The sequence below is a fragment of the Enoplosus armatus genome, chromosome 10 (assembly GCF_043641665.1).
Source record: "Enoplosus armatus isolate fEnoArm2 chromosome 10, fEnoArm2.hap1, whole genome shotgun sequence".
In the NCBI taxonomy this organism is placed as follows: Eukaryota; Metazoa; Chordata; class Actinopteri; order Centrarchiformes; family Enoplosidae; genus Enoplosus; species Enoplosus armatus.
Genome location: NC_092189.1, coordinates 1,725,629 through 1,738,275, shown reverse-complemented (window position 1 = coordinate 1,738,275; position 12,647 = coordinate 1,725,629). Strand labels below are relative to the sequence as shown.

Below are 12,647 nucleotides of genomic sequence, written 5' to 3'. Positions count from 1 at the left end.
TAGGTTAAAATGCCAAATCTCACTTTCCCCCAGGGTGCAGCCCACGTCTTCTGCATACCCGCTCCTTTTCCAGAGATAAGAAACCAACATGTGTTAACTTAAGTTTACTATTTTGCTTGCTATAACCATTGCTCTATTATTACAAGCTGGCTACTCAGACTGCACTCCCTCCCTGACACCTCCTCCTCACTTTACTGCACTTTAATGCACGTGTGTGTGTGTGTGTGTGTGTGTGTGGTTCTGAAAGATAACAATACACAGTAGCCATTAATGACAGAATACTAAATACATGCAATAGCAGTCAATAGCTGCAAATACTTAACAGCATGTAAAATATTTACACATATATGGCTACAACACACAATCTAACAACTCACTTGAAACTAACACAGTCACAGTGGGCTATTTAATTTAAGAGTTGACAAATACTGAAATAATAAATTAGACTATATACATCAATGACGTACGTTACCAACAGTAAACTGTCAGAGGTAACATAAACGAAAGTCGTTCGGTACAGTTACGTCGTTAAATGACACCTTTCACGTCATACAATTACTAATCATCATTAAAAATCAACAGAGCTAGAACAATGTATACGGTAAGTGAACATTACTACTTACATTTCTATGGACGCACACACATATATCATAGTGGAAACATAAACTCTAACAGACCACATCTTATCATGCCACATCTACTTTCTTCAGCCGAGTCCGCGGCAGCGCCCCCCCTAGTGGCTCGGCCCCCAAACCTGTCCTCCTATATGATCTTCAGAACATACAGAATACTGACATGTATTGGTTTTATTTTACTGTGTCTTACTCATTTAAGGTGCTGTGCATATATGTACACATTAGGCTACTTCGGAAAACACTGGTGGCATCAACTTGACAATTGCGCAGTAGGCATTAAAAAGTCCAGTGAAGGCACTCCATGCCACACAGACGTTTATGGGCTTAATGAATAAACAAATTCATTGTCTTTATTTACCTTGTGCTTCAAAGCCATCTCTAAGGCACATTGGAAAACACACACTAAAACAGGCAATGCTGCCAAAGTAACGGGCCTATGTCATATGAGGAAAATGTAGAGAACGCTTTTGTATTTTGGGCCATTTATCAATTATGCAAACTAATGTCAGATGGTCCAAATCATGTTTTAAAAATAAAATATGATGTAATTAAACTTCCTGCACTAATATATATATGATCAAGTATCAGTATATATCATGGAATAGTGGCATTAGAATGTGCCAGAGGCCACCAAATTTGGGCTTTTGCAGCCAAAAATGTTTTTTTTAAAGGGTGCTATATGGAGTTGTGACATACACCACCGCATTAACTGTGAAATCATATTTAGAATAACGCTTCTGTAGCCGGTGCCTTTTCAAAGCGCCAGCAAAAGGCAGACAAGAAGAAGACCGAAGCTAACGTGGATGTAATAATTACAGGTTTCAAAATATTTAAGAAAATAAAAATGCCTTGGCACATGAGTAGGGAAATGCATTCAATATGTTGGTTGGACCTCCAAGCTAAACATTACTCTGTTGGTTGAGAGTACTTCTATTTAAACAATAGTCACGATGTCACAATGCAACACTCAACCGCTGGATTAATTATTGTTTTACAGATATGTATAAATAACTTTTACGTAATTCTATCTGATCATTTCATCATTGCTGACAGAGAGCGGCTTTTGACTGAACCAGAATCCACGAGTGAGGAAGTACAGTGGTTCACGTTTTTACTATGTACTGCTGTCCTCTAGTGGACTAATAGGGTTACAGCATTAAACAAGATTTAAAGGGTGCCATCTTCAGGCGCTCATTAAAAATATATAGAAAATTATTCAGTAGGAGCTTGCCAAAAACACAACCAGGCCTAAATGGTCAACCACATACAATTTACACAAGAATGGAGATCCCAACATTTGTAACCACCCCTACTGATGTGAAAAGAGGGTTAGGGTTAGTTACTAACACAGTTACTATGTACTAGCAAGTGCTACAGACACAAAGGTATCCCTACTATGAGATAGGCCTGTTTTATCTTTATGACAGAAAACAGGGGTAGAAGTAATACCTGGACTGGTAATAGTGGGACAGAGAGGCCGAGAGGACCGGTTATAGTGGGACAGAAAGGCTGAGTGGACTGGTTATATGGAGACGTTGAGCCTAGTGCAGACTGTGGAAGACTTCAGGTGCACAGGACTGGCAGAATGACGTTCAGACAGGTGAGTGCAATAACCAACTCGCTGTACAGATGAGAGAGCAACCACTGTGTTGCCAAAATATAAAGCGTTGTGTGTGTGTGTGTGTGTGTGCGCGTGCTCTACACGGTGTGTAAAAACTATGCAGTCTCTCCTTTGCTTTAATATGCGTGTGTTGTTTGTACACTGCATCGCTGTGTATCTCTGCTTTGGCGATGTTTTATTCTGCTGCTGATCCTACAAGAAGTGTCAAGGCACCACTGCGCCCTGAAACCTATTATTTCCATTGGCATACGCAGCGCCACGGCGGCTTTTCGACATGCTGCGACGAATACCCGCGTGGCCAATAGCAACCAGCCAGCCAGCCAGCCAGCCAGCCAGCCAGCCGGGCACGGAACGGAAATAAATGGAGGAAAAGCTTGTATTGAGTGTGTCGGAATTCTCAGAAATGTACAATACAAGTTTGCGCTTGTCCCGAGACCTCGGAAAGGAAAGCCGTATCTTGGGAAACACATTTCCAACCAAGTAGGCACATCAGGTGTGTTTTACCAGGTAGCTTGTAGCTAGGCAATATGTGCAGCCTATATGATAAACTTAGCTTTGAAATCACAGCTGAGCGCATAGCATCAGTGGCTTAATGCTTGTTGCACCCACCGCGGTGTCCTCAGCTCTTTTTCTTTAATTGATGTTGATTTTTGCTTAATTGTCTGGATTGTTGTTAATTCCAGTGAGGCTACACTGAGGAAGGTGCTTCCATATTTATAATTGACAACCAGTTGTTTTGCACAGGCTACAAATATCCTAGATCTATAGAAATGGTATTTATTGTTGGTTTGGACATCAGGGCTCGGTGGTTTGATGTATATATGTTGACATTTCATTCAATTTAGTTTGTAGGTGTTCTTCAATTTAACAGTAGTATCGTATATCATCATCGTGTAAGACTTTTCTTTACTTTTCTTTACTCCCCTCTTTAAACATTTTAAAACAGTAGTGTTTCCTCAGTACATTTTATACAAAAAGAGTCAGACAAACAAAAGAGGAGAGAGAAGGGTAGAGGGGCAGGAAACTCCATGCCTGCAGGCACACACAGCTGGCACCCCAACACACATACAGCCCTATTATATCCACACACACACACACACACACACACACACACGCTACACACTACACACAGATCTGTGAGTGGTAAAAGTAATTTTCCTCCTGATGAAAGGCTCAGCTCAATTACTTTCAAAATTCACTTCATCTGTCTGTACACGACCGTGTGCGTGTGTGTGTGCATTTGAGTGTGTGTCTCCAGAGACACAGACACAAAAAAAGGTGTGTAGTAGCCACATAGTTGTTGTAACTTGATCTTCTGACTAATGGCAGCTCCACTGTTCACTGTAGCACAGCTGTTTTAGTGCCCCTGAGCCAAACACAGACACCCAAACAGACATCAGGCTCTTATTAATCCTGCCAGAGAGAGGTTGCACAGGGCAGGGCGGCAGACACGCAGAGAGAGGAGTGGAGAAAGTGAGTGACAAGTCAACAATGTGTCATGTGCAAAGCCAAAGCCTGATATGTCTAATTCCAAAAACTATTAAAAACACATAAATGAGCCTCGCTGTTGCACTGGGTGACATCTTCCTTCATCAGCATTAACACACGGACTCCCACATACACCGTCCTGTTGCCCCAAATATTCACCAGAGCACCAAATGTGAATTAATCCGCGGCTAAAAATAGTCCCCAAAAATGCACAATTTCTTCCTGTTTGAGTAAAGTTTGTTAAAAACTAGTGAGCGGCTTGAGATTAGACTGAGCCGTTTGTTTTTAAAGATTTACAGTAGAAGCCAATGGACTCGAGGCTGAGTGCCACAAACCGGGTAGGGAAGTGTTGAGAGACAGACTGTTGGTTTTGGCCTTTTCATGGGAATTGGTGACAATAACATACAGTTTAGAAGATTAAAAAATAGAATACTGCCAACCTTATCCTTTAAGACTAAATCACTTCCACGTTCACTAGGCTACCTTCATCTGTCAGAGCAGGAGATTTCCATGCTTTCGCTGTAAGTAAAACTACTTCCAGCATCACTGTACAGAAAGGCAAAAGAACACAGCCTGCAGATTAGTGTATTGGCACCAAACTTTTGAACACAGCCAATAACAAAGAAGGATTAAAGTCAAGGTTATCAATCATGGATTGTTGTAGATCTAGTTCCCCAGTTCACAATAATGTCAGAGATTTGTGTTATTTGAATGGCTGACTATGGGGACTGTGTGCAAGAGATATGAAATATCTGTGTGTCCAAGATGGCGGTGTGTCCAAGATGGCGCCGCGGATGGCTGCCTCGGTCTGTTGGAGCGCATTGTTTTGCCTTGTTTTGTTTGTAAACAGTGTTTTTTGTTTTGGTTCACGGAGCTCTTTCACCAGAGAAGAGCTCATGAACATCAGGGGAACATCTCCAGTGGATTTGTTTCCCGAATTTCCTGCACCTTTAACTGCTTTATGGGACATTCTGGTCAAAGGTGCTCTCACCTTTGCAGCTCAACGTCGACGTAGAGGGAAACGTGCCGGTGCGCTCGTGCGTCTTCGCCGGCGAGGACAACGCACACCGCTACCCGGAATATTTCTCTCTAACGTGCGCTCACTGGGGAATAAGATGGACGAACTCCAGCTGCTGATGAGGAGAAACAAGGACTTTTATTCATCTGCTGTTTTGTGCTTCACGGAGACATGGCTGGGGGAAAGAACTCCCGACGCGGCGCTGCAGCTGGACGGATTCCAGCTACTCCGAGCGGACCGCGACGCGCACCTCTCCGGCAAAACAAAGGGTGGAGGTATTTCTTTCTACATCAACAGCAGCTGGTGTAACGACGTGACAGTGATGCGACGGCATTGCTCTCCTTCCCTGGAAACTTTTTTCATAAACTGTAAACCCTACTACTCCCCCCGTGAGTTCGCTTCATTCATTCTGGTCGGTGTTTACATTCCACCGGAGGCCAACGTGCAGGACGCACACTCGCCGACCAGATACTGGAAACGGAGCGGACCAACCCGGACTCCTTAGTTTTTGTCCTCGGTGACTTTAACAAAGGTAATCTCAGACACGAACTCCCAAAATACAAACAGTTTATTAAATGCCCCACCAGGGAGGGGAACACTCTGGATCACTGTTACACCACAGTCAGTAACGCTTTTCACGCCGTGACCCGCGCTGCACTGGGACACTCCGACCACGACATGGTCCACCTGATTCCCACATACAGGCAGAAATTAAAACTTTCTAAGCCTGTTGTGAGAACTTCGAAGAAGTGGACCAGTGAAGCTGCAGAGGACCTGAAGGTGTGTTTGGACTGTACTGACTGGGATGTTTTCAGGACTGCTACCAACAGTCTGGATGAGTACACAGAGGCTGTGACTTCATATATCAGCTTCTGTGAGGACTGCTGCGTACCAACTCGGACCAGGGTGAGTTACAACAACGACAAACCCTGGTTCACAGCAAGACTGCGACAGCTGAGGTTGGAAAAGGAAGAGGCGTTTAAGAGTGGCAACAGAGCAGAGTTTAAGGAAGCCAAGTACAAGTTTAGCAAGGCGGTGAGGGAAGCTAAATGACTGTACTCAGAGAGACTACAAGACCAGTTCTCCTCCAACGACTCTGCTTCTGTGTGGAGGGGGCTCAGGCAGATCACCAACTACAAGCCAAGAGCCCCCAACTCCGCTAACGACCAACACCTCGCCAACAGCCTCAACAACTTCTACTGTCGCTTTGAAAGACAATGGGACAGTCCTGACACCATCCCCACAGGATTAAATGACTACAGACCCGTCGCCCTGACCTCTGTGGTCATGAAATCATTTGAACGCCTGGTTTTGTCCCACCTCAAATCCATCACAGACTCTCTGCTGGACCCCCTGCAGTTCACCTACAGAGCCAACAGGTCTGTAGACGACGCCGTCAACCTGGCTCTACACTACATCCTCCAGCACCTGGACTCCGCAGGATCCTATGCCAGGATCCTGTTTGTGGACTTCAGCTCTGCCTTCAACACGATCGTCCCGGCTCTTCTTCAGGACAAGCTCTCCCAGCTCAACGTGCCTGACCCCACCTGCAGGTGGATCACAGATTTCCTGTCTGACAGGAAGCAGCACGTGAAGCTGGGGAAACACGCCTCAGACTCGCGGACGATCAGCACCGGCTCCCCTCAAGGCTGCGTTCTTTCTCCTCTACTCTTCTCCCTGTACACCAACAGCTGCACCTCCAGTCACCAGTCCGTCAAGCTCCTGAAGTTCGCGGACGACACCACCCTCATCGGACTCATCTCTGGTGAGGATGAGTCTGCCTACAGGTGGGAGATTGACCACCTGGTGCAACAGCAACAACCTGGAGCTTAACGCTTCAAAGACAGTGGAGATGGTTGTTGACTTTAGGAAGAGCGCAGCCCCACCCGCCCCCATCACCCTGTGTGACTCTCCAGTGGACACTGTGGAGTCCTTCCGTTTCCTGGGCTCCATCATCAGCCAGGACCTCCGGTGGGAGCTGAACATCAGCTCCCTCATCAAGAAAGCCCAACAGAGGATGTACTTCCTGAGGCAGCTGAGGAAGTTTAACCTGCCACAAACAATGCTGGTTCACTTCTACACCGCCATCATAGAGTCCATCCTCACCTCCTCCATCACCGTCTGGTACGCTGCTGCCTCCACCAAGGACAGACGCAGACTGCAGCGTATCATTCGCTCTGCAGAGAGGGTGATCGGCTGCAACCTCCCATCTCTTCAGGACCTGTACTCCTCCAGGACCCTGAGGAGAGCAGGGAAGATCGCTGCCGACCCCTCCCACCCCGGACACCATCTGTTCGACCCCCTCCCCTCTGGCAGGAGGCTGCGGTCCATCAGGACCAAAACCTCCCGCCACAAAAACAGTTTCTTCCCCTCTGCAGTCAACCTGACAAACTCTCACTGACCCCGCCCCCCCCCCAGAACACAAACACAAGCTATACGTTATATTAACGTACATCACCCCTGTCCCCACTGCGTTACATTAACGCACCCACCCCCTACTGGACACTTTATCTGGACACTTTACTTTATTCTGGTCACTGCACTGTTGTTATTTATCTTATCTTATTTTCTATTTTTATTCTCATTCTTATTTTAGCTTTTATATTCTACTTATTTGTTATCAAAACAATAGCACCTTCAGACCACAGCAAATTCCTTGTAATGTATGTTACTTGGCAATAAACAGTTTCTGATTTCTGATTTCTGAAATAGACTTTTGGCATAAATATATGTGTGTGTCTGTGGGGGGGGGGGGGGGGGGGGTTCCAAATTAAGTTGGTGTGGAACAATACATGAGTAGAAACAGAGGCATACCTGTACCTTGAGTTGGATGAGTTATGACCATCTAAAAAGCTCCAGATACAAAAATGCTTTGGGCAGAGATAGCCTTTAGCCGTGCGCATGTGTGTGTGTGTGTGTGTGTGTGTGTGTGTGTGTGTGTGTGTGTGTGTGTGTGCATGCCTGTGGTGGTGGGGAGAACAGGGCCTTTATTCATGGAAGTCCTGCCTTTCTTTTCTTTAATCAGAGCAGAAAACCTGCACATTCACACACACACACAGCACTATCACTGCAGGCTAAGGAACAAGGGTTTCACTACAGAAAGGAGACGAGCATCTCCCTCAGCTATCAATACAACAGTACAAAGTGCATGCTCCTTCATCCACGAGTCACCCAGGCATCAATCAGTTCCACCGTCAGCCAGGACTTCACAATTCTCTGAATCCATCAAGAAGCTTGATGCAAAGACAGAGAAGGCTTAAATGACACACACACAAAAAATACACTTTTCTATGCCTTTCACGCCATCACAAGTCTTCAGATGACCACATAAAAAGTCAATATATTTTGGCTACGGATTTAACTCTTGCCAAGAATGTCCTCTGCTCTTTGTATTGCACAGTTCTGTGTCACTGTGTCACCTCTGGCTCTTCCACAGATCCCTGACACAGTGAGTGCAGCTCTGTCTGACAGACAGTAAACCATTTTAACCAAAACACTCTCCAGCCAGTAGATGAAGTTTTAAACATGCATCAAAATATAGACTTTGAAATTCATCACGGTGCAAACACTGCTGTGTCGCATTTTACGATGATGATGTGAGGTACAGCGGAATTCTGACTGAAATAGCATCAGGTTAGTGTGGTCACATAAACGGCTTCATCAACATTTTTTATTATTTATCTCGATCATTACTGTACTAATCAAATAAAATCCACGCCATCTGCCTCTGTTTGACAGGTTTGTGGTGCTGTGTTCCCGTCATGCCAGTCTTCACCTTTCAGGCGACAATATGATTTCCATAAGAAGCGTCTTTCTATTTGTTGAGCTGCTGTCGTGCTTCCCTGTGATTGGCTCAGCTGCTTCAGAGTGATGAGACCCGTGATATGACTGGCTGACGGTGTAGTTCATAATCGCCACACCCTCCGATCTATATCCCACGTCACCAATCCTTTTGCACTGCTGCAGACACATTAACCAAATTAGCTGGTGTGCTTGCATGATTAAAATAGCGCCCAATTTCTGTCTTCTCATTACCAAAGAGCAGTGTACAGAACGTTCAGCTAGCAGCTCCTCATTCACAGCCCACGCTGACCGTCGCTTTCACCAGTTAAAATGACATCGGCAGGTCGTATCAGCTGTGACTAATTAACATTCATATTCTGTGACATAAATTCTGTAACTTGTAATGTGAACATTCAACATCTCTCAACATTCTAAGTTGCTCGCAATGGAGGCCGGCACCGTGCATGGCAGCGTGGTCGCCATCCGTGTGTGAATGGGTGAATGAGACCTGATCTGGAAAGCGCTTTGAGAACCGTTACGGTTGAAAAGCGCTATATAAGTGAAGTCCGTTTACCATTTTTCTCATGTATATTTACCACTTTTCTGGCTGATGATTAAACTAAAATTGACAGCCATCTTAATCATAATGTGTTGCTTTTAAGCACCTGGGAATACGATAGAAGCATTAGCTAGCCGGCTAGCCGATTCTCTCGGAGTTAACTTGTTCGTTCTGCACACACCCCTTGAGTCGAAGAACGAAGTGAAAGCCGCGCCTTCGCAAAAGACTCTCGTTCAGTAAAGCATGTAGCATGTAGAAATACAGAAAATCAAATTCTTTTTTTTCTGGGGGAATCAGAATCAGAAATACTTTATTGATCCTCGGGGGGAAATTGTACTAAGACCCCCACTTTATTGTTTCCCCCACACTTTTCAAAATAATGTTACACCCTTGAGCTAACTGCATAGTCAAAAAGATGTATATGCATATCAAAAGGATCAGATATCTTAGGGACCACTAAACTCTAATTCTAAGTGTCAACTCACACTCACTGAAAGCAAGGAGTTTGCCATAACGTTACGTAATGTTACTGTGTTTTCTGTTGTGATTTGATTAGCTAAACTAAGCATTTTATTCAACGTAATTCAACATCTACAACTGTGTCCAAATATGTTCGAATATCGCTAAATAAAACACGAGGGAAACAATGACAACCTGTTGTCACATGAATGAAATGCCATTTGTAATGCCATTATTTGTAATGTGTCGGTTCAGAACATCGTGGTTTATGTTGATAATTGCCCATTTTGTGTATGGTGGTTATGACCATTAACCATAAGTTAGATGGGTTTTACTTCTGTGTTTGTACCCCCTGTATTGCACGTCAATAAAAGGATTGACACTGTTAAGAGTTGCTTCCTGCCTCTCATTCCACACTGTTTGTCAATAATTTACAATAGTTTTGCACAATATATATGAATGGTGAGGTTAAATATTGAGGGGGAAAAAAGGATGTTAAGTGAACATATGAGTTAAGATTCAAAGTCAAAAACTGTGAGACAAATCCGAGCCTCAAATGTCTTACACTATTGGTGACACTGAAATTACACATGCTACATATTACACGTGTTAGAAGCATGATTTTGGACTTACTTTAACAACTAAAAGTCTGTAACTTCAGTGGGAGCTTCACAGTTTTCTGCTTTGAATCTGTACTCAGATGTACAAAGGTTGATTTACCACCACAGGATTTTTGAACATCATTTCACAGGAATTGTGGCAACAATTTTGGAAGCGCTGCTAATACACAACTATGGAAGCAAATATTATGGTATTTAAATTTCAACATAAAGTATTCACTAGGAATCAAATGTAAAAATGTGGTATCCAGTTGCTAATCTACTTCCAGTTATTATGGCAATGATTTGCATCCATACACAAGCGGATACATTATCCTCACCCGCAGCCCTCCATCACTCAGTCACTCAGTTTGGTCCCCCCCCCCCAAAAGTCTAGGATGTGAGGATTTCACCCTTGGCACAAGTCAAATTTTAGTTCAGTCAGGGGCAAAGCTGTCACACAAATCCAGTCCAGTTGTAGCGCAAATAAATTAGTTTTTTCACTTTCTGTCTGCACTCATCTTTAGATGCCTTGTAAATCTTATCATCAGCAATATTAGCACTGTGACAGTCCGAGGTTGTCATTTTTTATTTTTGATAGGTTGCCAAGCTTGCCAGAGGGCGGGTGTTAACATGAGCCTGTCAGAGGGCATACAACCAAAACAGGAGAGAGACCACATGGATGCTTGAGAGTGGCATGCTGCAGATGAATCAACAGAGCAATTTTTTGTTGAGACTTGATGGACAATTGATTGATAACCCTCATCCCTGAAGTATTTCCGTTTAGTTTCTGTCCATTGGTTAATTTAAATGAACTGAAACCAACGTCGACTTGTGTTGCCAATGCACAGTTGGCAACACAAGACGGCAACGCTGCAGGGGAAGGAGTGGAGCGACCACAGGAACTGAGCAAAGCACACTGGGGTGCAGCTAAGGCCAGCATCTTTTCGAGTTGCTGACAATCAAAGAATTCAGTGTAGGTCGTAGCCTGTTCGTAGCGGGTACAGCTCGTGGTAATTATATCCCCTCAACCTAGCAATCAAAGTTAGGTCTGTAACCCTGTTTTATGAAATTAAAGGCAAAGAAAGTTGATCTCAGGCCTACTTTCACCACCTCCTCCTACATCATTGGCATGTTGGTGTAACACCGCCAACTGAGTTACTATTTAGTTCGATGAATTTGGACTTTTGCATTAGTTGATTTAATGCCTCCAAGTAGTCTCCTTCTGAACATGTGCAGGCACAAAAAAGGTGCACAAATAAAATGCAGGACAGCAGTAACTAAACCTAATGATCAGGTACAAATTACAGACGGCACAACACTGCAATTACATTTTCCCCATCCACCTCAATGATTTTAAGGCAATGGACGCGTTCAGTTATGCAATTGCTTTAATGTGGCACATGCCAATGGAGTTTCTGACTACACACCGGCAGTTTTAGAATTGAGCCTGAATGCAACAGAGGAACAGTTCAACAGGCTATGCTGATGATGGTCGGCATCGATGTCTCGGTAGTCGTGTCATACAGCGTCAATGGGAACACACTCAGCAAGCACACGTAAAGTAGTCGGCCTAAACCTAAGCAGACAGGGGTGGGTGTAAAGGCCTTACCCAGGTATTTGATGGTGAATCCCCGTGGCGGATTGAGGGACCTCCGCATCCATCCCTCCCTCAGCACCTCCAGATGGTCCTCCTTCCCCTGTATCAACAGCACATGCTCGTCTATCCACCCCAGAAAGAAGGTCTCAGACACAGCCTCGGTAATCCGCTGATTCCACACATGTTGCTGGGTGTTTTCTGCTTTGAAGTCGGCAAAAATCTCATAGCCGGTGTGGTGTCTCGGTAGCTCGTCGCTTTCTGACACCCCGACCGCCCCCACCGCCTCCACAGCCCCGACCCTGGACAGTACTATAGCCAGGGAATGGGGAGCTATCTGCAGGAAAGACTCCATTGTCGCGTCGGCCTTCTAGCTGACTATCGAATGCAATATTGTCATTGTATTTACCTATCTGAGACGCCGTCAGACTTCACGGGAAACAAACAGCCCATGTTAACTAGCAGGGAGTGTAGCTACAAGCTACGCTCTGCAGCAGCCGCATAGCCTACAACTGTGTTTCCATGAAGCTAGCCTGCTAGCTCCCGTTAGCTCCCTAGCCTTACATGAAACCCATCCCGACACCTTTAAGGTTCGTTTCTCCTCCGGACGTAATATATCGCCCTGTCACCGAACCCAGTATTTACAGAAGACTCATGCCGAGCGCTGTCCACCCGAAACGAGAGATGACATTCGTGATTTTCGGTGTAACTTAAACCTCCCTGTTACGTTAGGTACAGAGGAATATAACGCTAGCTAGCTAGCTAGCTAGCTAGCAGGGTGCTAACGTGTTAATGAATTCACCCAGGCAACAGATGCGGCGAGCCCCCCCCCACCCCACCCCCCTCCCCTCTCTCGTCGGTAGGCAGCAGCCGGGTCTCGTGGGACAC

At 45.0% G+C, this 12,647-nt stretch overlaps 1 protein-coding gene across 1 annotated transcript in view; it reads right to left on the bottom strand.

The window, feature by feature from the left end:
* The window catches only part of LOC139291414 (storkhead-box protein 2-like), a 68,575-nt gene extending 56,461 nt beyond the window's left edge, over nucleotides 1-12,114 (bottom strand). The window contains exon 1 of the mRNA XM_070913431.1: nucleotides 11,775-12,114. Coding sequence (XP_070769532.1) covers nucleotides 11,775-12,114 — 340 coding nt within the window. The remainder of the gene's footprint in view (nucleotides 1-11,774) is intronic.
* Nucleotides 12,115-12,647: the final 533 nt, after the last annotated feature.